General features: G+C 35.2%; 1 protein-coding gene across 2 annotated transcripts in view; it reads right to left on the minus strand.

Moving 5' to 3' along the window:
* The window catches only part of Nubpl (NUBP iron-sulfur cluster assembly factor, mitochondrial), a 115180-nt gene that overhangs the window by 56123 nt on the left and 34802 nt on the right, over window positions 1–24255 (minus strand). For both annotated transcript variants that reach the window (XM_090414921.1, XM_090414920.1), the window contains exons 4-5: window positions 14477–14567; window positions 8457–8496 (exon numbers count right to left, since the gene is read on the minus strand). In XM_090414921.1, the coding sequence (XP_090271047.1) occupies window positions 8457–8496; window positions 14477–14567 (131 nt within the window). The remainder of the gene's footprint in view (window positions 1–8456; window positions 8497–14476; window positions 14568–24255) is intronic.

Genomic DNA, 24255 nt, shown 5'->3' on the forward strand with positions numbered 1-24255 from the left:
AAAACATGGAAACACATAGAAAATCTTCATATTTAATTGTAAAATTTTGCCTAAGTTTCACAGGCATCTTCAGTACACAAACAAAACAGCAAATTATACAAATAACCAAAATAGTTCTAAAAAGCACCATCATAGTAGCCACAGTAAGGTAATAAAAACAGTCAACACTTTCCTAACTTTAAAAAAAAGTATAATACATAATTAATTAAACAAATTAGGAAATTAGCAGATTGATAAAGTACAATCTTCTATTTAACGAAGATAAATGTAGACCGTAAAATCTATATAAGTTTGGGAATGAAGCAATGTTTCACAAGTTGCCTAATAAAGTTGTTCCATATGAAATCTGCTCCAATAAAGGATTTTAGTCTTATTCCTGAGAACACTGTGTTTCGTAGAGATGGAGTTCAGGTCCCAATTGTTCAGGCTCATGGTATTTGATAAAAGCAAATTTTCTAGACTGTCCATAACAAGACAAGTCGTGGGAGTCAGGAATCTGGTAAACACTGGAAAACCAAGTGGTGGATGCTTGTCCTTGGGAGATGAGAGAAAAGTGAAGATTTTTCTGAGGAATTTTGCTCTAATGAAGTTTACGTATTTAGTTTTATGTGACAGTCGGAAGAATATTAATAGTAGATTCCAAAAAAGGAATAGTAAAACTGTGAGTCTTTAAACTGGGGTTGTTGAGACTGTCAACAAGTAATTAGTAAATAAAAGAAGATATTGCAGTCGATCAGGGCCAGTCCGAGAGTATCTGATGCCCCTAGGCAAAGAAAAGTTAGGTGCCCCTATACAATGTCTCTCTCTATTGGGTTGTTGCAAATGAAATGGCAGTTGAATGACTGTAAGGTTTCTAGTGGTTACTGAAGAAAGCAAGCGCTGAGGTATATGCAAATTTTTTATGTCATGTGACAGCATCACACATGGGTGATGTAATTGTAGTATTTGTTTCGCTCAATGAGCATTAAATATTGAATACTACTGACATCAAATCACTCATGGAACCCAGTCAATTAAGATTGCTATACCTTTATGAGTTCAAATTGGGAAATTCTGCAGCGGCTGCAGTAAAAAACATCAAAAAAGCATTCGGTGGAGGAACAACTAATGAGAGATTCACTCGCAATCAGTGTGCAAACTTTTGCTCAGGAGATTTAAGGCTACAAAACGAACCCCGTGGCCATCATCCTTCCTCCATTGATTCGAATGAATTAAAGGATTTAATTGAATCAGATTCACGACAAACTGTACGAGAGATCGCCCAGACACTAAATGTACACTTCTCAACTGTTTCACAGCACTCTGCAATAATAGGAAAAATAAGGAAGCTAGAAAAGTGGGTGCCTCACGAACTCACTGATGAAAACAAAGCATGCCGTTTGGGAGTGTGCCCTTCTCTCTTAAGAAGTAAAGAAGAAAAGTTCCTGTAACGAATTGTGACTGTGGATGAGAAGTGGATATTCTACGACAATTGTACACATTCGTCGCAGTGGTTGGGAGTGAAAGACACTCCAGGAAGGACTCCAAAGGCACCTCTGCATCCAATGAAGATGTTTACTGTATGGTGGTCTTCTGCTGGTGTTATTCACTATTCATTCCTTCCATGAGGTGAAACGATAAATGCAGCTCGATATTGTTCAGATATGCGACAAATGCATAACAAATTGTGCCTTAAGCAACCAGCACTTGTGAATAGACATGGGGTCCTATTGCTTCAGGATAACGCCCGACCACATATGGCAGTGTCAACCATACAGCAAATCAACAATTTGGGATACAAAATTGTGCCTCATCCTCCATACTCTCCTGACATTTCCCCAACAGATTATCATTTTTTCCGGCACTTGAGCCATTTTTTTGTCCAAGAAATGCTTTGCCAACGATGCATCAATTTATCGGGCAGTGGAGGACTTCATCACTGCCAGAGACACTGATGTTTACAAATGTGGTATAAATGACCTTGCTACACGTTGGCAACAATGCATTAATGCTGCTGGAGATTACTTTGAATAAACAGGTATTCTTCTTTTTATTCTCTTCTTTTTCAATCGTCCTAAAAATCAGCCATTTCATTTGCAACAACCCAATATTTTGTCATATTCACACAAACATAATCCCCGAAGTCTTAGCACCCCTATGCGATTGCCTAGGTTTGCCTAATGATAAAACCAGCCCTGCAGTTGATGTTCTAAAGCAGTGGTCGCCAAAGGGGTCGATATGACATTGTTAGGGGTCGATTTGGGCTCAGGGGTCGACAGAAAAATATAAGACATCATTGTATGGGTAATATTTAATTCAGTTAACTTGGATTACCTCCATGACAAAAGACATGGAGGTAATGACAACGCAATTAAGAATGAATTGTGGGATCAGTACCTCCATCTTACAGGTCCATGAATAGGACCTGTAAGATGGAGTAAGGTCATGAAAATAGTTACTGAGGCCAATCAAGTAGGCCAAAATGACGTATTTACCAATAAACGGATATTGGTGGTTCCTGCCGGCCGGCGCAGTGGGAGCGAGATTGCAACACATGCGTGGTTCTTATTTACTAATACTTACAGGTATTCGATCCCAGTCTCATTTTTGCACATCGACATACAAGTGAGCATTAATGTTCTAAAATTCATCAACATACATATTATAATTCAATCATTATTCATTCACGAACTAATCTATGTTGAAGAGTTGAGCAGCGCTGGTAGTAATACCAGTGATATTAATACCAGTAGTTTATTAATATCAATAGTAATACCAGTGATATTACTAGTGATAGTAATAGTAGTAGTAGTAATAGTAATATAATAATATATACTATATTATACATACAATAAACACTGTAACTATAAAATAAACAATCTAAAAACTCACATAAGCATCTTTTTTTGCTTGTCCTATTATAATTACGTAATAGTAAAATATAGACGAAAAAAAGCCAAGAAACGCTTGAAGGGGTCGACAGGCAAATAACTTTGGCGACCCCTGTTCTAAAGGAATGTTTGGGGAAACACTGATTGGAAAGTTTCATCTATAGATATATTGCTTATGAGGTAGAAGAAGAAACTTTCTTTCTCCGGTACAAAGAAATGAGTAAATTGTGCATCAAATTGAACTGCAAGAGGTAAGAATATTTATATGTCAGTGAGACAGGAGAAATAATATTGTGCTATATAAGGGGGGGGGGGAAAGGATCCATGGAAAAGAAGAAGAAAATGTTTAGATTTTCGGAAAAGGCCCTAACAAAGAAACTGACTATGAACATTTTTGTTATTGTGGTGTTTAGTCTGGTAGACGTGATTAAATATATGTTAAACAATCCAGTAATAGAATGAGTCAGAAAATGGGTGATTTTAATATTTCTAGATAAGAAAATCTTTAAGATGTAGAGCAGTGTTTCTCAAACTTTTTTCGACTACGGAACACTTTACAAATCCTGAAATTTTGTTGTTTATGATGATGGAAGATTTAATACAGAAAAATTCACCCATGAGCCTTTGCACAGTGCAAGCGAAGGCTAGAAGTCTGTTTCAGAGTTTAAAATCACGTGCCAGAGATGACTACGCAGAAGATTTTCAGGCTAGTACTGGATGGTTTAAGCGTTTTAAAAAAAAGATTTGCTTTGTATAATGTACATGTCACAGGAGAAGCAGGAAGTGCAGATGAAGATAAAGCCCAAAAATTCGTTGATAGTTTCGACTCTTTAATCAAAGAAGGTTATCTACTGGAACAAATATTTAACGTAGATGAAACCGGCTTGCAATGGAAACGCATGCCTAATCATATGCACATACACCAAGAAGCAAAAAGGATGCCAGGATTGAAAGCTTTTAAGGATCGGTTGACTTTTTTGCTTGGTGGGAATGCCATGGGTTTTAAGCTGAAGCCTTTTCTCATTTATCGTTCAGAAAACCCTCGTGCATTTAAGCACATCAACAAGCACACACACTGCCCGTTTACTACCGTTCAAACCCTAAAGCTTGGATGACTCGAGCACTGTTCGAAGACTGGTTCATGAATTGCTTTATTCCCCAGGCTCGTGAATATTGTGCGGAGAGAGGTATCCCTTTCAAGATTTTATTGATTATGGACAATGATCCTGGCCACCCTCCTCATCTGGACGACCTTCAACATGATGTTAGAGTGGTTTTTATGCCACCTAACACAACCGCTCTCATTCAACCCATGGATCAGGGTGCTATTTCAGCATTCAAGGCTCACTACTTCAGAACGACATTTGCACAAGTCATCAAAGCGATAGATTCTGATGCTGATTTATCTTTGTGAGACTTTTGGAAGCAGTACAACATTCTTCAGTGTATCAAGAATATTTCAACCGCATGGAATGTATAACAAAGAATTGTATGTCGGGAATTTGGAAAAAGTGTATAAAATGTTATGCGAATACATTAGAAGGATTTGAAAAAGGAGTGGAACTGGAAGTGATTACAGAAAAAATAGTTAAACTTGCAAAAAATTTTAAATTAGAATGTGAAATAAAAGAACTTTCAGATGAAGAGTTGATTGAATTGGAATCACAGAGAGTGTCAGAAGAAAAAGCGAGAGAGGAAGAAGAGAAAGAAGAGGAGCCAGAAAAGAAATTCACTGCAAAGAGTTTATCGGATTTTTTTTTGCAACTGAATAAAGATCTTGCCAATTTCGAAGCAATGGACCCTAATGTCAAACAATTCACAAAGGTTGAGTATCATTCAAGATGCTGTGTGTTATTATCGTGAGATATATGAATTAAAAAAGAAACAAACTGTTCAAACAAAGCTCAGCATGTTCCTCATCAAGAGAACATCTCCTACCTCAACCCAAGAACATGACCCTAACGATCCACAACCCAGCACAAGCAAAGATTAAAAATTGATTTTGTAAATTTCATTTGTATTAATTTTTACATTAATTTTAGATTGTATTTTTGTGTTTACAGTACAGTATGTATAGTATTATTTTTCACATTATGTATAATATACATAATTATAAATTTAAAAGATTATAAAAATAAATTATAAAGATGATAAAAAGATTAGAAAGGGTTAAAGAATACTGTTAAGAAATATATGGCTGACATACGACTAGATCAACTTACGACCTGTCAGCCAGAACGGAAGTCAGTCGTAAGTCAACGACCAAGTGTATATAACAAATAGTGTAAAATCTCTTGTGGTGAAAAATATTTCTATTATTCACCACAAGATTTTTTCACCTATATCGATTTTACATAGGCCATTAAAATACTTATAATTAAAAGTGTATGTAACCTACTTAATGTATAAAATTTTGTAATATAATGTAAGAATAACTGAATGTAGAACTACAAGCAATTGTAACTAAAAAAGCTCAGACAGGATTAAGCTAGTAAACTGAAGGTCAACAACAGTCTCAAAGGTCACCGGACTATGAGTTTTGCCGCCAAAACCTACTGTAAGCATGGGTGATAAGGGCGCTACCAGTAAATCCGGAAATTTTTTGGTTGGATATAATATAAAAGGCAGAGATTGAGGCTCGAGGGCTCTCTCTCATTTTTTGTTCCTGTGGCAAGCTTTTCGAGGACAGGAAGAATCGCTATCCCGCGAGCAGTAGTTTCTGGAGATCATGGGAAGTTCGCTGGTAGTATTACAAGATATCTTTCTGTGAAATTCTTCGAAGAATGTACTGATCCACGTGCTTGCTGATTTATAGCAGCCGATAAAGTTCCTAACATCGATGAAAAATGCATTAAAGGTATAAGGAAGGAATTTGAAAGACGACAACCACCGAATAGTGCCCGATTGCAGCTGGTGCGCAAGAAAAAGAAAGGAGCCAGCGAAATTCACCCTTAACCCTTTTGGATTCAGGACTGTACATGAAACAGTGACCTTGTAAGTAGATTGTTTTATGTTAATAGCCTAGATTGTGTGTACAGAAGAGATAGCTGTTGATTCTGTTTAACTAATAGTATGATGTGTTTGAAGAGGTCAGAAAGCCGAACATCAGTTTGAAGTGTATAATAGAATACTGTAGACTTGAATAATGCTTGCATTACATAATATTTAGAATGTGTATAGTGTAATTTTGCATTGTGTTAGTAGTAATGAGAGAAAGGTTATGTGTGCTAAAATCCATCCACATGTTTAATAAGTTGAGTGTAAATAATTTCTTTGTTTAATGCTTTAAGTGATTTATTCTAATGAATGTGTGGAGAATCTGACACGTGATATGTCCTATTTACTTTTGTATATAAATTGTCTCAGAATAAACATGTTTGGTTTTGTTAATAGCTTGCCTGATCTTTGTTAGCCAATGCACTGTCTCATATAAATGAATCAAACCTGTGTGACCCAAGTAAAGTAATAGCAACGACTGAGTAATTCGGAGTTGCTTGAGATAGAATTGATTTAAGAGTTATTCCATGTGCTTAGCTAAAATATTCTTTTGTATGTAAAGGAAAGATAGAAAATTCTTTTACGTGATCCTTAATGGCACAGTCGTAAACAAAATAAATTTTTAAGGATTAATACATTGGAATTATAGCAACGTAGATTAAGGACTTGGTTTTCCTAAATCTACGATACTACCACATGTGAGACTATACTTTACTGCCTTGAAAAGGGGGGGGGGATAAGGCTAAATAGATTACGAAAGGAATAAAGTCAAACAATAGTATTAATACACGAGTTAGAGATTAAAGCATATTGGCAATTTGTACAAGCTCAAGCAACTACGAAAACTCGAAACTATTGAAGTAAGAGGGGAAACACATTAAGAAAAAAAAAGTAACGAAATAAAAAACTGAATATTACAATTGCCACAGTTTGACATAAATATAAATTACAAATTACGAAAATTTTACAGTGTGTCAGTTATCCTATCCTCTAGGAGTTTGCTGTAGTGTGAGTTGACTGTGTGACAATGATATGGACGTGGATTCTCTTATAGCCAGTAAATTAAATAAAAATAATTTATGCAATTTACTGCTTGAATAATTACACTTTGTTATTTAACTAGTTATCAATGGTATGACTTTTATCATGGCTATCATTTATTATTCTTGCAAATCTCCAGGAAGTCAAACACACTCATGGGAGATATCACTAAGATAGCAACATATCTGTCTCTAGCGACATACTGAATCTTAAACTCATTCACACTCTTGGTATGCATATAATGTTCTGGCAGTATGCTGCACTTACCCTACCACCCTGCATATGCATTAAAAAAAAGAAAAGAAAAACCTCCTTTCTTCCCTGTTCACCACACTTTTGTAAAACTTCAGAGATAGCCTCTCGCTCCATCTCTTTCACCTTCCATTCTATGTATAATACCTTTTCTGTCAATTCAGTAAAATCGTTTCGCTAACTTAAAACATTTTTGTTGTTTAGAGAGGAGATTATTAATTGCCATTTATTATGAAATTATCTCTGTAAAGATTATTTTTATTCCGAGCGTTATACACAAGGGTTCAATTCTGATTGGTGCAATGACTTTTAACTGCTTCTTTTAGAATCCAGAAAATCACTGACTCGAGACCAAATACAAAAATACACACATTTAATAAAACTTAAACAATATTTACATTAAAATAAAATTACATAAATAACTACAAAATACTGAATCCAAGGCCTTCTAAAATAACTCTACATCAGTGGTTCTCAACTGGTGTTCCACAAGAAGTTCTGGAATTTGTCATTTTTCAATTAATTTGTCAGCACAAATTAATTTAATTATGGTTTAATTGATGTTAATTAATTATTAATCAAGAATTAATTATCAATTATTGATTAATAATAAAAAATCAGCTAAATTGCCAATTAATTATTAATTTATATATTACAAAATAACCAAGGTTATTTTGGACAGACCTACCTGTCTGTCCAAAGTCATGCAAATTATCTTACTTTAGACAGACAGGTAGGTCTGTTCAGAAACGCATCTCGGAACATCAAGACCACATTCGTCTTCTTAAACCGCAGAAATCTGGCCTCTCTCAACACGGAATTGAAAATCCAAACCATAGGATCCATTGGGAAAAGGCTAAACTTTTACATAGATCTTTATTTAAACATGAACATTTATACAAAGAAAGTTCTGAAGCCCTACTACACAGACCAAACCAAACCGCAATGACGTTCTTACTATTCCTAAAGTATGGGAAATTATCATACAAAATTGTGTTAAATAATTAACGTTTTTTTTTTTTTTTTTTTTTTTGTGTGTGTGTGTGTGTGTACTACTTTAGCACGTTATGCACGTTTTCATGAGATTCTATTGTAATCATGCACCCTAACTGTATGTTATTCCTAATTTTGTTTAAATACTGTACTGATGACGTCCTAAGATACTTAGGATGAAATATTTACAATTAAATAATTTTCACTGTGGTTTATACATGTGTTTCTTCTAATTAGTTGTATTATCTTATACTACTTAGTTATATAAGATAATTTATATATCTCAATATATGGAGTACATACCATTTAATACCAAAGTTGACTAATGGCCTCATGAGATTTTCTGAAAAAGAATGAATTATTAGTCTTCTACTTCTAATAGAAAAAGAGAAAAATTCTACCTTTAAGAGTGATTTATGTAGACAGCACTATAAGTATACAGTTTTATATAGTATATAGACTTTTTATTTTTATCTTAAGGGAAAAAATTCAAGTGTTGTAAAGTAATTTTTGTTCATTAAATTCCATTATATTGACTTTATTTTTAGATGTTTTGTAAAGTGTATAAGCACCAATATGAGTTATTTTGTCTATCCTTGTTCTTATTCAAGTTACTCTGGTATTCTGGCTAGACAAATTTTATTCCAATTTGTTATTTGGAATTAATACAGAACACAATGAAATTGTAAATCCTGCAAGTACCAACATAGAAAACATGGGGGTGGAGGTCCAAACTGCAAATGCAGGGTCCCTGAAAATATACTCCATATATAACTTTCCAAATACTGGAAGCAGACTTGACACAAACAAACAGCACTAGCAGGAGAACCTGAACACTAAGCACACAGCCTGGAACAGCAGAACTACAAATTCAAACAGTAGAACTAACTCTCAATGACTCTGCTGCTACCAGGAACACAGTCATTATAGGCACTCCAGAACCCATATGTTACAGTGGCAGGACTTCCTGATGTGTCCTTGATATAAAAATACTATAAAATATTGTGCATTAATACCAAGTAAAGGTTTTACTCCAAATGGGCTAACAGCATGATATAGGATAATAAGTAAATAATTTTATTAACATATACATTGTTAAGTTCCTTAAACAACACATGATGCTGGAGAATCAATGTATAAGTCTAAATACCAGATAGCCAACCCATGATATTAAATATATGACTGGGTTAAACTTTTCACAGATTGGATTCATATTAAAATTTAAAAAAAAAAATTAAATTTCATTATATTTCATCCACCTAACCAGAGAAGAATTATTATTAACCCTTTGACATATCAATTATTTTTAAACTCTAAATTCGTTTGAAATTGACACGAACTTCGTAACATCTGCGATATGTCAAAATCAATTTTGGTGCAATAAACAAAAGACATGTCACAGACGTCTTTGTATGTTAATGGGTTAATTATCATTTCAACCAGTTTTGCCAATAAAAACAGAACAAAAAAAAATTCTTCCATCAGCTAGTTTATCTCAAGAATGTTGCATACACAAATGACCAACTAAACATTAGACTTATCAAACACTTAATTATTTGCATATGATACAAACCAATAACGTTTTGCATGTGATACTGATAATGAAAAATTCAACTATGAAACTGTTCACAGTTGAATTTTTCATTCTCAGTATATTTCCACTGTTTCTGCAAGAACATGCCATTTGTGACAAATTTATGCTATTCAAAGAGCAGCAGTGGTTTTGAAAATCCTATAGGAATGACAAAATTACAACATTTAGGAATTGCCTCTTTTTGGACTTTATGTATACTATACATACAATTGTGTTTTGCCGATTTTGTAACAAAGGATCCAACTGAAACCAAATTGAAATGAGCTGATAATTTTTAAGAGAAATCTTAAATACCAAATTCCATCCAGTGTGGACAGAATTATTAAAATCAGGTCAAGTCATTTTGTCAATAAAAGTGATCTGATCTGATTCATCTAGCCAAATCAGAGTTACTGCAGTACATAATTCTGACATGTTTTGTCCTTTTGTGCACCTATCTCATGGTCTAATAAAACAAAAATTGGAATGGCCTGAAAAGTTTTTTGTAAGGATTTTAAATACCATATTCGTCAGCTCAGAATCCAGGAGCAACTTGAAAAGGGAGATAGCAAAACAAATCTAATAGATGCTTATGCAATTTGTAAAATACATCTAGAAACAAAGATACATTTAAACTGTTTCCATGGATGAGCAATTTTTACCATGCATTACTTGCTTTTGGGAAACAGATCTTAGTTCAAATTTGGTCTACGATCAAACTTTATAGTCCTTTTTTTTAGTTGGGACTAAGTTAGCAGTCTTACGTGAAGAGGGCAGAGTTTTTCTTTCCTAGCAATTTGGATTTTTCCTTCTTGCAAAAGGTAAACCATTCTGTAAACAGGTACACATTGACTTATACAGAACACAAGTATGCTGTTAAATTACAGTCAATTCAATAAAATTGAAAAGACAGAAAAAGAAATTTAGAGATAAAACATCTCACCACTCTGACCACAACCCAATGAAATAAAATTATGAAGTTAAATAGACAGATAACAATAATATAAAATTACAAATATAAAATAAAATACCAATGAGTTTAGTTCTTTTAAACTAAAGGTTAACCTGAAAGTTGCATTACCCTCTAGAATAAAATTCGTGGTTAGGAATTTATGGTGACACAACACACGTGTTAAAATAATTACTTTACTTAATATTAGGAAAGTAACATTCGACATTTCAACCTCTGTATTGAAGTCATCATCAGGAAAATACATATGTATAAGAAAAAAGCTACATGCTACTGCACTTTACAAAGATAAAATGAATCTAAGCTGCTTATTAATCTTTTATCTAGCCGAACCTCTAGTGGAAAAAAATAAAATAAATAAAATAAAATAATAATAGTAAAAAAATGATAAATAATAAAATAAAGTTTAAAAAAAAAAAAGATAAATATAAAAATAAATTAGAAACAGAACTACATTAAACATTTCTAAAGTCCTCTCTTATTGAGATTTTCTTCTGGGCTTGTTCTGGTTGTACACTAATGCCAGGAGTATTAGGAACAAGAAGGAAGAGTTTTTGGCCATGGTTGGCACTTCCAGGCCACAGGTTGTTGGTATTAGTGAAACATGGCTGACAGAAGATGATAAAACTAGTGGGATTGAATGCGACGGGTATAGCGTGTTCAGGAGTGACAGGGTGAATAAAAAGGGGGGAGGAGGAGTGTTATTGATGATAGTTGATGAGTTGCAGCCAAGAAGTATAGAAGTTGAACTGCAGGATAGAGAAAAGAGCACATTTGAGGCTGTTTGGTGTGAGATAGAATCTAGCAGAACAAAATATACAATTGGGTGCTGCTATAGACCAGGTGATGGAATAGATGGTGGGGATAGTATGCATAGGCAAATAGAAGAAATGAGTGGAAGGAGGGTAATTATTATGGGTGATTTCAATTATGGTAACATTGACTGGAAAGAGGAGAGGGCACATGGGAAGAAGGAATTGGATTTTATGCGGTTATTAAGGGACAACTATCTGCAGCAGCATGTAGTGGAAAATACCAGGGGGCAGAGAGTGGTTGACCTAGTAATTGCAACTGAGAATGTGGTAACGAACATGACCATGTTGCCACCAATTGGTGAGAGTGACCATAAGGTCATGACTTGGGAGGTGGCTAAAGGAGTCGAATTCACAATTAAAAGAGAGTACATGTGGAATTACCGGGCTGGTAAGTATGAGAAGCTTAGGTGCGTGCTTGGCTCAGTGCCATGGCATGTAAAACTGCAAGGACTGGATGTTGATAGTGCATGGGAGGTGGTTAAGAAGTGTTTGCAGGAGGCAATGGTTGACTGTATACCAAGAGTCCGAATAATAAATCAAGTAGGGGTTAAATGGATGAATAACACTATTAAGCTTGAGCTGCAAAAAAAGAAACAATTGTGGAGGGAATTTAAGGAGAAAGGTGACCAGCAGGCGCAGGAATAATATAAAGCTCAGGCCAGGATGGTAACAAGGATGGTAAGAAAAGCAAAAGCAGATTACGAAAGAAAATTGGCCATGCAGGCTAAAGAGAATCCCAAACAGTTTTTTTTCAATATGTTGCAAGTAAAAGGAAAAATGTTCATGGTAGAATAATCTTAAAAATTGCTGAGGGTAGGGAGGTAACCGAATCAGTTGATATAGTGGAATTACTGAGCGAGCACTTTGCAAGAGTATATCATCCAGGTGGTGACTTTGCAGGAATGGAAGAACCAACAGATTATACTGGAATTGTGATGAATGAAGTAGAGGTAACTAGTCTATTACAGAACCTTAATGTCAATACATCTGTGGGATTGGATGGTATACAAGCTCGTGTCGTACGTGAAGCGGCTAAAGAATTGTCAGTGCCCTTGACCATTTTGGTTAATTTGAGCCTCGGGTCTGGGTCAGTCCCAAGGGGGTGGAAAGAGGGGAAAATAGTTCCGCTGCATAAAGGTGGTTCCAAGGCTGCTGTTGAAAATTACTGGCCAATCAGCATAACAGGAATCATTATCAAGGTCTTGGAGAAAATAGAGGAAAATACAAGATTGGATAGAAGAAAATGGGATACTGTATCAGGGACAACATGGTTTTGTGAGGGGTAGGTCATGCCTCAGTAACTTGCTCACGTATTATAACACAGTGATGGCTGAACTGGATAAGGGTAATGGGTTTACAGTGATTCTACTGGACCTTGCTAAGGCCTTTGACAGGATACCACATGGAATTCTAATCAGTAAATTGCAGCATATGGGGATGGATAGGAGGGTGGTTGACGGAGAGATATCAGAGAGTGGTTTATTCAGGAGTAGAGTCCACAAGACGGCCTGTGACTAGTGGTGTGCCACAAGGATCTGTTCTAGGACCACTGCTGTTTAATTTGTTCATTAATGATATAGGAAAGGATCTGAGAGGAACAGTTCATTTGTTTGCGGATGATGCGAAGTTGGGTAGTGCAATAGTGAATGCAGATGACATCAAAATTTTGCAAGATGATTTGGATAGATTGGAGGTCTGGGCTAAGGAGAATGGATGTCAATTTAAGGTGGCAAAATGTAAGGTTATACATTTTGGAGTGAAAAGATTAGCAGCAGTTTACTACATTGGTGGAACTGTACTCCAGGAAATTGATGAGGCACAAGATTTAGGAGTGCTGGTGGATAAGGAATTGAAATTTAGGGGACACATTGCAAAAGTGGCCAAATCAGCTCATCAAATCACTTGGTTGCTGAAGAATACATTGACATGCAGAGACAAGCAGGTTATTGTTCCTCTGTATCAAGCCTTGATAAGACCCCATCTCGACTACTGTGCTCAGATTTGGTCACCTAGGTTTCTTCTTGATGGGGAGGAGGTCGAGAGGATCCAGAGGCGAGTGACCAAGATGATAGCAGGTCTGTGGAATGAACCTTATGTGAACAGGTTGAGGATTTGTGGGTTGCAAAAATTGGTTGATAGGCAGAGGAGGGGGGGGGATATGATTGAGACATTCAAATTACTGGAAGGTTTCTATAAAATTAATTCAGAAGATATTTTTGAGAACAGGGCTGGTTGTGGGAGGACTAGGGGACATCCATGGAAACTGGGCAAAAGTGTGGTTAGTAAAGGTGTTAGAGCTGGGTTCTTTACTTTTAGAGTGGTGAATGAGTGGAATGCGCTCCCAGAGTCTGTGGTGGATGCTGTGACAGTGAATGAGTTTAAAGCGAGGTATGATAGATACTGTATGAATGTCAAATAGTTGTGATGAATATGATTTGGGGCCTCCCTCGATGAGTCTAATGACTCCCTGGAGTTGCCCATAATAATAATAATATAAGGGTGCAGATGGGTCCTCCACATTCTTGGAATGATTAAGAGCTCATTGCTCAAAGTCTTCCATGTAAAAGTTAGCTATTGGGGAGGAAAGTGGTGAGCCTATGGCCATACCTTCTTTTTGTAGGTAAAATTATTTTGCCACGCAAAATACCCGGAACGGAGTATGTGGGCAAATAGGGCCGTGATGTCAGGCAGAAATATGTTCTGTAGGAGAATAATGGTATCGTTGATCGGGACATTAGTGAAAAGGGCATTTATGTCAAAGCTGACTAATAAATCTTGGTCGTTGAGTGTGATGTTTTTAATTTTGTTTATAAAATGTTGTGTATTTTTATGTAGGAGGGGAAATGACCTACCAACTCCTTGAGTGTGGCCACTCTAGAATAAAATAGTTGCTATTAAACATAAAAACTGAAACAGGAGTAATAACTTTCAAACCCACTAACCTGTAAATTCCAAAAGCACCTACGTTTTGTAAGTTCAGGCTGTCCACTTAAGTTCATCATTCGAGGTACTGATGGGCCAAAGACATCAGCATCAAGAATACCAACTAACTTGTTCTGCAACAAGACAATGCATAATACTTTCCTATTTTAGTACATTTAAAAATTAACAAGATAAATATTAAAAAGTAAAAATTGCAAAGTTGAAAAATATGCAGGGGTCATTTCAAAACTTCTGTACATAATTTCTGTTGTTAAATTAAACATTTATTTAACAAAATGCATTTACCAGACTTCAATATAATCTCTACTCTGCCTTATCACTGCTGCCTGACATTTTGGGTTAAGTCCCAGATTCCTTTCACAAAATCATTTTTTTGTTGATTTGTTTGATGATAAGTTTCATCATCTCAGCAGATGCTCCATCAAAGGTAGTGAAGCATTTCCCATGGAGAGTTCTTTCAACTTAGGGAACAGATTTCATGTCAAGACTGTACATGGGGAGAGGAAGCACTTGCCATCCATACCTTTTTATAAGATTAAATACTTCATATGAAACATGTGTCGTTGCAATGTCATTGTCAAATTGCAATATCCAAAGTCAGTTAATTTTTTTTTCCATTTTGAAGTCTTATTTCACTAGAAACAAAAAATAAACACAATATAGTGACTCACTATCCATTCATGCACAATGTGCAAAACGTTTGAAATGACCTCATGTACTAAATTTTTATCTGCTATATCTGTTATTAATCAAGGGCTAATAAACAATTAATTCCTGTTTAAGCACTAGAATTTCCTATTTCTACAAATGAACAGATATTAGTATTAAACCTTCATTAACTGAGTTTTTCAATGCTACACTCTGTAGATTGAGGTCTTCCTAGAATGAGTACTGTTATTATTACCCTAAGACCCCATGGAGTCAGAGACTCATCTATGAGGTCCTTTTGTCATACACATACAGCTTATCATACTGCACCTTAAACATACTCAAATTTTCTGCAGACATAACACTTTTATGCAAGAAATTCCAATCATTCATACCTCTGCATGCAAAAAACCTGCTTCTCACTCCCTTTTTTACACTCTCCTTATGCAGCTTCCAGAGATGGCATCTTGTTCTCCCCTGATCTCCCAGCATTTTCTGTAAAACCTCTTTGACATTAATCCTATAACAAGCCCTTACTAACTTGTAGGTCTTTATCATATCGCTCCTCTTCTTCTTATCCAACAGAAAATAATAATTTGTTTCTGAAGCTATAACATTAATGTCTTCATCACTTTTAAAAATATTTAATATCGAAACAAGCTATCTACAATTGATAGCATTGTGGAGTATCTCAATATTCCAATTCAGAGATCATCATCATAAAACACCTCATATGTGCTCTCAAGGTGGGGTGTACAGGAAAATTATGACAGTATTACATGAAAAAGTTACAGCATTACTAACTTCCGATCAACAATTTTCCTCCAAATTAATTTGTTATCTGTCAAGATTTCAATAGTGTCAGATCTTATACTTCTGTCTTTTAAAGAACTTTTTACTGCATCAATCCATTTAAATTTTGGTCTTCCTGTGGGTTTTTTTTTTTCCCTTGCCAACCTAGCAAAGATAACTTGTTTCACTAATCTTTCCTCTCCCATTCTATTTAAGTAACTATAGCACCTGTGATTAGCTCTACTATTACATTCCTGAATACCAACAATGGCAAGTTCTTTCCTAATATCCTCATTTTTAATGTTATATTGCTACTGATGACATCTGTTCACTCTGTTAATCTTTCTCGGAACTCTCATATCAGAGATCTCCAGTCATTGATCAAGTGTTTTATTTCTAACCCAATTCTTGGATCCATAAGTTAAAACTAGTTTAAACACTATCTTGTATATAGTTAATTTAGTGTTTTCACTAATTTCTTTCTTATTCTATATAAATTTATTCAGCTGACTTCCAACCATACCAATTTTAAAGCTGTATAACTGAGAGATGACCTCCACATAGCCTTTAAAGGAATGCAGAGAACTGACCAGGGCTTCTGACCTAATGTCCAATCCTCACCTTCTCATGGTGCACACTGTTGGGTAACTACCTGGATATTGAACGAACGAGGATGGGCTACCAATTTGGAATTTAGCCGACCAAATTGTATTCTTATTGGCTTAAACCAATATACAAAATGATGATACAACATGACAAAATTTCATGCCGGCTGGGGGGTCGTCCGGTTAAATTACATAAGTATCAGATCGACATAATAGGGGTGACTGAAACAAAAAAGACAAAAACTGGTGAGATCTTTCTGAGCAATAAATACAAAATGTTATATTCAGGCAATGACAATCACGGAAAAGAAGAAGTAGCCATAGTATTCAACACTAAATATGAGGCTAATCTTCTTGAATGGCAGGCAGTGTCAAGTAGAGTTGATTTGGGCAAATATCAGAATGGGGAACTGGACAATGAGACTTATTTGTGCGTATGGTCCCACAGAATGCTCTACTAAGGTAGAAGTGAAGGAATTTTTTGAGGATCTAGAGAAAGCTACTCACACAATGAAAAAGGAAAAGTTGGTCCTTATTGGGGATTTAAATAGCAGAGTAGGAAGTGATTGTCAGACATACAAAAATGTTTTGGGAAAATTTGGAGAAAAGAGCAAAGCTAATAATAATGGCAAATACCTGTTGGATTTCTGCTCAGGACATGGATTGGTTATTACTAACACCATGTTCCAACATAAAAATGTGCACAAATTCACATGGAGAGAAGAGGCAAGGAATTAGAAAAGTCTCATTGACTATGTTATTGTTGATAGTGATGTTTTCTCCCTGGTGCAGGACACCAGAGTGTACAGAGGATTTGAAATTGGAAGTGATCACTATTTAGTCTTGAGCAGGATAAAATTGAATTTGATATTGAAAAGAATGACATGTAAGAAAGTTTTAAAGCGAATAAAAGTTGAGAAGCTCTCAGATGTGAACTGTAGACTAAAATACACAAAGATTATTAAAGAAAAAATGAAAGTTTGAGAACAATAACAAAACCTTGGAGATTCAGTGGCAAACCTTGAAGAAAACCCTGACTGATTCAGCCAGAGAGGCATGTGGTGAGGTTGTCTGCAAGGATAGAAAAATCAGAACTCCATGGTGGACACAGGAAGTTAAAGAGGCAGCGAAGAAAAGAAGAAAGCATATCAAAAGTTCCTGGCAAATAAGTCAGCTTGTACTCTTAGAGAATACAGAGACAAATGTAAGTAAGCTAAACACTGTGCAAAACTAGCTAAACAAAAGTCATGGGAAGACTTTGGCAAGAACATAGAAAATAAATATCAAGAAGGTGGAAAGATATTCTGGAGGTTGTTGAAGAAGCTCAGAAATGGAGGAAAGAGTGCTGTAAAAGGAGTTAGAGATGATAAAGGTGACATGAAAACAGGAGAAAAAGATATCCTTGAAGTATGGAGTAATTACTTTGAAAAATTGGTAAATGAAACAAGCAGCCATAGCGCAGTGGTAAAAAACACTCAACAGGCATACAGTCAGGAATACATATCCATACTTGAAGTAGAAAAAGCCATCAAAGGCTTGAAATGTGGAAAGGCAGCAGGAGTAGATGATATTCGACCAGAAATGCTGAAGTATGGTAGTATAAAAGTCTTACAGTGGCTGCACTGCATAATTCAGAATGCCCTGGACAGAGGGACAAATTCCCAATGATTGGAGTAGAGCTCTCATAGTACCCATATATAAAAATGGAAATAAAACTAAATGTTAGAATTACAGAGGTATTTCCCTACTCAGTGTTCCTGGCAAGATTTATGTCAGTATACTTGAGAAACTGTTTGAGAAGAATTGTGGAAGAAAAGCTTGGTGAAGAACAAGCTAGATTCAGGCCAAATAGAGGCTGTCGGGATCAGATCTTCACTTTACGACAAATAGTTGAGAAAGCATGGGAATATAACAAAGATCTGTATTTAAGTTTTGTTGATCTGGAAAAGGCCTATGACAAGGTGGCAAGAGAGAAGTTATTCAATACACTACAGTTATATGGTGTCAATGGGGCATTATATCAAGCAATACTTAGTCTTTATTTGAGTTGCAAGTCAGCAGTTAGAATTGAAGGAAGTACAGGAAGATGGTTTAATGTTAAATCTAATGTCAGAGAAGAATGTACATTATCTCCTCTGTTATTCATTATCAATATGGATCTCATTATGAAGGAAAGTGGTATTAAGCATGATATCAAAATTGGAGATGTTAATGCCAGCTATTGTTTGCTTTATGCAGATGATGTTATACTTATCAATAAATCCGCTACAAATCTGCAAGATTCCCCGACTAAATTGAATAACTGTTGTAATAGATATGGTACGAAGGTCAGCAATAAAAAGACAAAGACAATGAAAATAGGTAGAATCGTTGAAAATGTCAACTGCGTTGTGAACAGGGAACCTGTGTAACAAGTAAAACATTTCAGCTGCTTAGGCACGATTTTTAGTGAAGATGGTAAATTAAATATGGAAATAGACAACAGAATCAACAAAGCTGGTATGGTAGGCAGTCAATTGAATAAATTCATATGGAATAGGAGAGAAATTAGTCGGAACACTAAATTAGCTGTATACAAGACAGTGTTCAAACCAATTTTTAACTTATGGATCTGAGAGCTGGGTCAGAAGTAAAACACTTGACAAAAGACTAGAGACCATAGATACGAGAGCCCTCAGAAAGATTAGAGGCATGAACAGATGGCATGAATGGCAATATCATATTAAAAACGAGGATATTAGGAAAGAACTTGACATTGTCAGCATCCAGGAAAGCATTAGCAGAGCTAATCTCAGGTGGTATGGTCACTTAAACAGAATGGGCAAGGAAAGATTAGCAAAAACAAGTGTTCTCTGCCAGATTGGCAGGAAAACGACCCAAAGGAAGACCAAGATATAAGTGGATTGATATGGTACAAAGTGCCTTAGACGACAGAAATATAAGATCTGATAATATTGGAGTCCTGACAAGTAACAGACTGATCTGGAGGAAAATTGTAGATAGGAAGTTAGTAATGATGTAAATTTTTCATGAAATACTATCATATCCTGTACACCCCTTGAGGGTACATGTCAGGAATTTGATGATGATAATGATGATGATCTTTACTAAAAATTGTGCCTAAATAGCTGAAATGTTTTACTTGTTCTAGAGGTTCCATTCAGGATACAATTGATGTTTTTAATGTTTCTGTTATTTTCATTGTCTTTGTCTTTTTATTGCTGATTTTCATACCAAATTTATTACAAGTTATTCATTTTAGTCAGGGAAACTTGCAGACTTGTACTAGATTTATTCAGAAGTATAACATCATCTGCATAAAATAAAAAGCTAAGATTAACATCACCAATTTCGATATCAGATTTAATGTCACTTTCCTTCAAAATGTGATCCTAGACAGTAGATAACAGTAGAGATAATGTGCACCCTTGTTGCACACCTGATTGTACCTCAAATCATCTTGCTGTACCTCCTTCAATTCTAACTGCTGACTTATAGTTTAAATGGAGACTACATATTGCTCAATAGTATATCCCATTTGCACCATATAACTCAAGCATTCTGAAGAGCTTTTCTCTTGGCACCTTGTCATATGCTTTTTTCCACTTTGACCTATTGACAAAAAATCAAAAATAATTCTTATGCATTGTGTCCTATTATTTTCTTGCCAGTAATCACAAACATGATTACAGGTCATGTTTGTAATCACAAACATGACCTGTAATCACTTTGGACTAAAATTCATGACAGGTAGAACAATATTCATTGTAACTAAGAAAAGCTACTGAAATAACATTAACAGAACAGCAAGTGAGTTTTAAAAAAAATTAAAAAAAAAAGTGGAACAAATATGAGAGAGAAAGAGAGAAATCTAGAAGTCAAAGAAAAATTAAAAAATGTCTCATTACAACCTACAGATCTTATGGTTAGCTTTGATATAGAATCTTTATATACCAATTTACCTCTCAAGGAAACTTAAACTTTAATACTTGCTGACATCTTTCCTCAAGACATTATAAAACTATTCAATTTCGTAATACATTCTGGATATTTCGTATGTCAAAATAAATTTTACAGCCAAGTAGAAGGAACGGCCATGGGAAGTCCTCTTTCTCCTGCTTTAGCCAACTTTTATTTAGAACATTTAGAAAAAGTCCTCTTCTCATCTATTTTCCCTAAACCATCTTTTTGGGTAAGATATATAGATGACATCTTTACTATTTGGCCTCACAGCAAAAACTCTTTACCTTACCTTCTTTTTTTAAACAGTATTAATTCCTTGCATCATCGTATAAAGTTTACTATGGAAATAGAAGAAAACAACCAGTTATCTTTTTTAGACGTTCTCCTCATCCAGTCACCTTCAAATATTCTTACAACTACAGTATACAGGAAACCAACGTTCACAGGTCGTTATATTCTTAAAGAATCAGCCCATCATCCATGTCAAAAAACAGGACTTATAAAATGCCTCATCAGAAGAGCCAAAACTAATTGGTCTACTTTTGATTATCTACAGAAAGAACTTTCTACTATCCAACAACACATGAAACTCAATGGCTTTTCTAAAAAAAGTACTCAACATCTTCTCAATTCTTATAATCCTCCACAAAACAACAAAGTTTCAATACGTCGAGTGCCTATTCCTTATATCTCCAGTATTTCAGAACCAATCGCAAGAATTTTAAAGAAATATGATTTAACAACTACGTATTCACCTATTAACAAATTGTCTTCTTATTTTCCTTCTCCTAAAGACAAACGCTCAACTTTATCTCTTCCTGGAATTTATCAAATTCCTTGCAACTGTGATCTCTCCTATTTTGGACAGACTGGACGTTCTCTTGAAAAAAGAATCCAAGAACATCAATCCTCCATTATTCACAACAAACCTGAAAAGTCTGGATTGGCTCAACATGGGATTGAAACTGACCACAGCATCTTTTGGTCCAGGACTCACCTCTTACATAGATCCCGTTATAGGTTCGAACGTTTGTTCAAGGAAAGCGTGGAGGCCTTGCTCCATCGTCCCAACCTGAATCGTAATGACTGTATATCTATATCAAAAATCTGGGAAAGTCTAATCAAGATTACTCATTAATTTTTTTTTTTTTTTCAATCATGTCTTTACTTCAAAATATTCCGTTTTATACTTAATACTTAGTGATATAACATCACGCGCCATGTTCTATTTTTAACGATCTATTGTTAGTATTCTAACTTGTATTTTTTTAAAACTGTTCTTGTAATACCACTGAGGATGGTCTGCTATTTCCAGACCGAAATATTTGGTTAATTAAATATCTTTCTTGTGTTTACGTGCATATATCATTCAAGATTTACAGTATTAGCATGTATACATTTGATGTAATATTTAAAAACACACACACATTATAAACACAAAGATATTAACATATCTTTGTGTTTATAATGCAGCATGGTAAGAAAAATCACAAGAGTTCATATATAATTGGTGCAATAATTTTAAACCTATATCATTATTATGGTCTACTCCATAGAGTCCTTAGACTCATCAAAGGAGACCCTAAACATCATACCAAGCACTATCCAACATGTGTGTAGTATCTATCAAACTTTGCCTTGAACTCATTCACAGTCATGGAACCTGCAACAGACTCTGGCAACCTATTCCACTCATTCACCACTCTCCAAGCAAAAAAATCTAGTTCTGACACTGAGCAAGAGTGCTAACTGCACTCTTGCTCAGTTTCCAAGAATGACCCTTAGCTCTCCCACCACCATACCTGTTCTGAAAAATTTCCTCTATATTAATCTTGTAAAAACCCTTCAGTTAATTTGTATGTCTCAATCATATAACCCTTTTCTGCCTGTTAACCAATTTCTGTAACCCACAAATCTTCAACCTGTTCTCGTAAAGTTCATTCTATAGACCTGTTACCACCTTGGCCACTTGCCTCTGGATCGTTCACCAAGAAACCCAGGCAACCAGATCTGTGCACAGTGGTCAAGATGGGGTCTTATCAAGGCTCAATAAAGAGGATAATAATCTGTGTCTTTGCTCATCAAAGTATTCTTCAGTAACCAAGCAATCCAATGAGCTGCTTTAGCCATGTACCCTTTAAACTTCAACTCCCTATCTACCAACACTCCCATATTTCTGGCTTTCAATTTCCTGGAGTACAGTTCCATCAATGTGGTATACAGCTAGTAATCTTTTTCACCCCAAAATGCATAACCTTACACTTTGCCACATTAAACTGACATCTATTCTTCTTTGCCCAGACTGCCAGTCTATCCAAATCATCCTGCAAAATTTTAACATCATGTGTATTAACTATTGCTCTATCCAATTTTGCATCATTGGGCAAACAATTGAACAGTTCCTTTCCTTCATGCCATGATGATCAGAATACATTAAGAAAATTATGGAACAAACTACCCATTAGAGTAAAACTTTAGTTTAATATAAACCAAAAGTGTTTATTTTGGTTTATATTAAACTAAAGTTTTACTCTAACGTGGTAGTTTGTTTCATAATTTTCTTAATGTAATTGAACAGTTCCTCTCAGATGATCCCTTCCTATATCATTAATGTACAAATTAAAAAGCAGCAGCCCAAGAACAGAATCCTGTGGCATGCCACTAGTCACAGACCTTCTTCTGGACTACTCCTGAATAAACTACTCTCTGATATCTCTCCATCAACCACCCTCTTATCCACCTCACTAACCCAAAATTCATCCCCATGTGCTGCAGATTACTGATTATAATTCCATGTAGTTATTCTGTCAAAGGCATGTGCAAATCCAGCAGTATCACTGTAAACCCATTACCTTATCCAGCTCAGCTGCCACTGTATTATAAAACATGAGCAAGTTATCGAAGCCTTTCTTTCATGCTTACATGGTGATCAGAATACATTATGGAAAATTATAGAGACAACTACTATGTTAGAGCAAAACTTTAGTTTAATATAAACCAAAATGGACACGCGTTTCGACTTTCATATCAAGGTCATCATCTTTGAACACTACTGTATGGTGATTTTGGCATACATGGAAGAGATTCTGATATGGAAGAATCTAGTGTATCATATTAGCAGAATTAGAAATGCATATGTTTCTTGAAAAAAAAAAAACAGATCTTATTGCTTTCCCTTAGTAGCCTTTTCTCCTTTCACATTCCTCAAGAATTATGCTTTGCTTGATAAATTACACACTGAACAAGAATTTCCTAAAAAGAAGAACAAGAACAAGAAAAAAAAGAACAAGAAAAAAAAAGAACAAGAACTTCAAAAAATTATAATAAAATAAAATACCAGTACATTCCTTTTCCACTCTCAACTATAGTCAAAGTATGGAAATGTGTTACAGGCTCAGCAACTTTTCATATGTGTGAGATTAACCGATAAACAAATAAACAAGCAGGGATGCTTCTATTCCATTTTTTTTTATTATCTCTGCCAAGTAACTGTTCTCTTTGCCAGTTTTTTTCTCCCATCTAAAACCTAGAAAAATTCCTCAAATAAGAGACAATTGAACAATCCTACTGTTTTTCAACACACACACACACACACACACACACACACACACACACACACACACACACACACACACACACACACACACACACACAGAGTCTAGATACCAATAAGTTATCTATGTGATAATGGATTCCTGGCATTCACAGCTTTATGTTAGAATTAAATATTACAGCTACATCCTCTTATGATTTGCATTTCTAGCCAAAGACTGAAGATAAAAATTGTTCATGT

Source organism: Typopeltis vanoorti, chromosome 26, assembly GCF_054136105.1.
Source record: "Typopeltis vanoorti isolate ZY-2024b chromosome 26, IOZ_Tvanoo_1.0, whole genome shotgun sequence".
Classification (NCBI taxonomy): domain Eukaryota; kingdom Metazoa; phylum Arthropoda; class Arachnida; order Uropygi; family Thelyphonidae; genus Typopeltis; species Typopeltis vanoorti.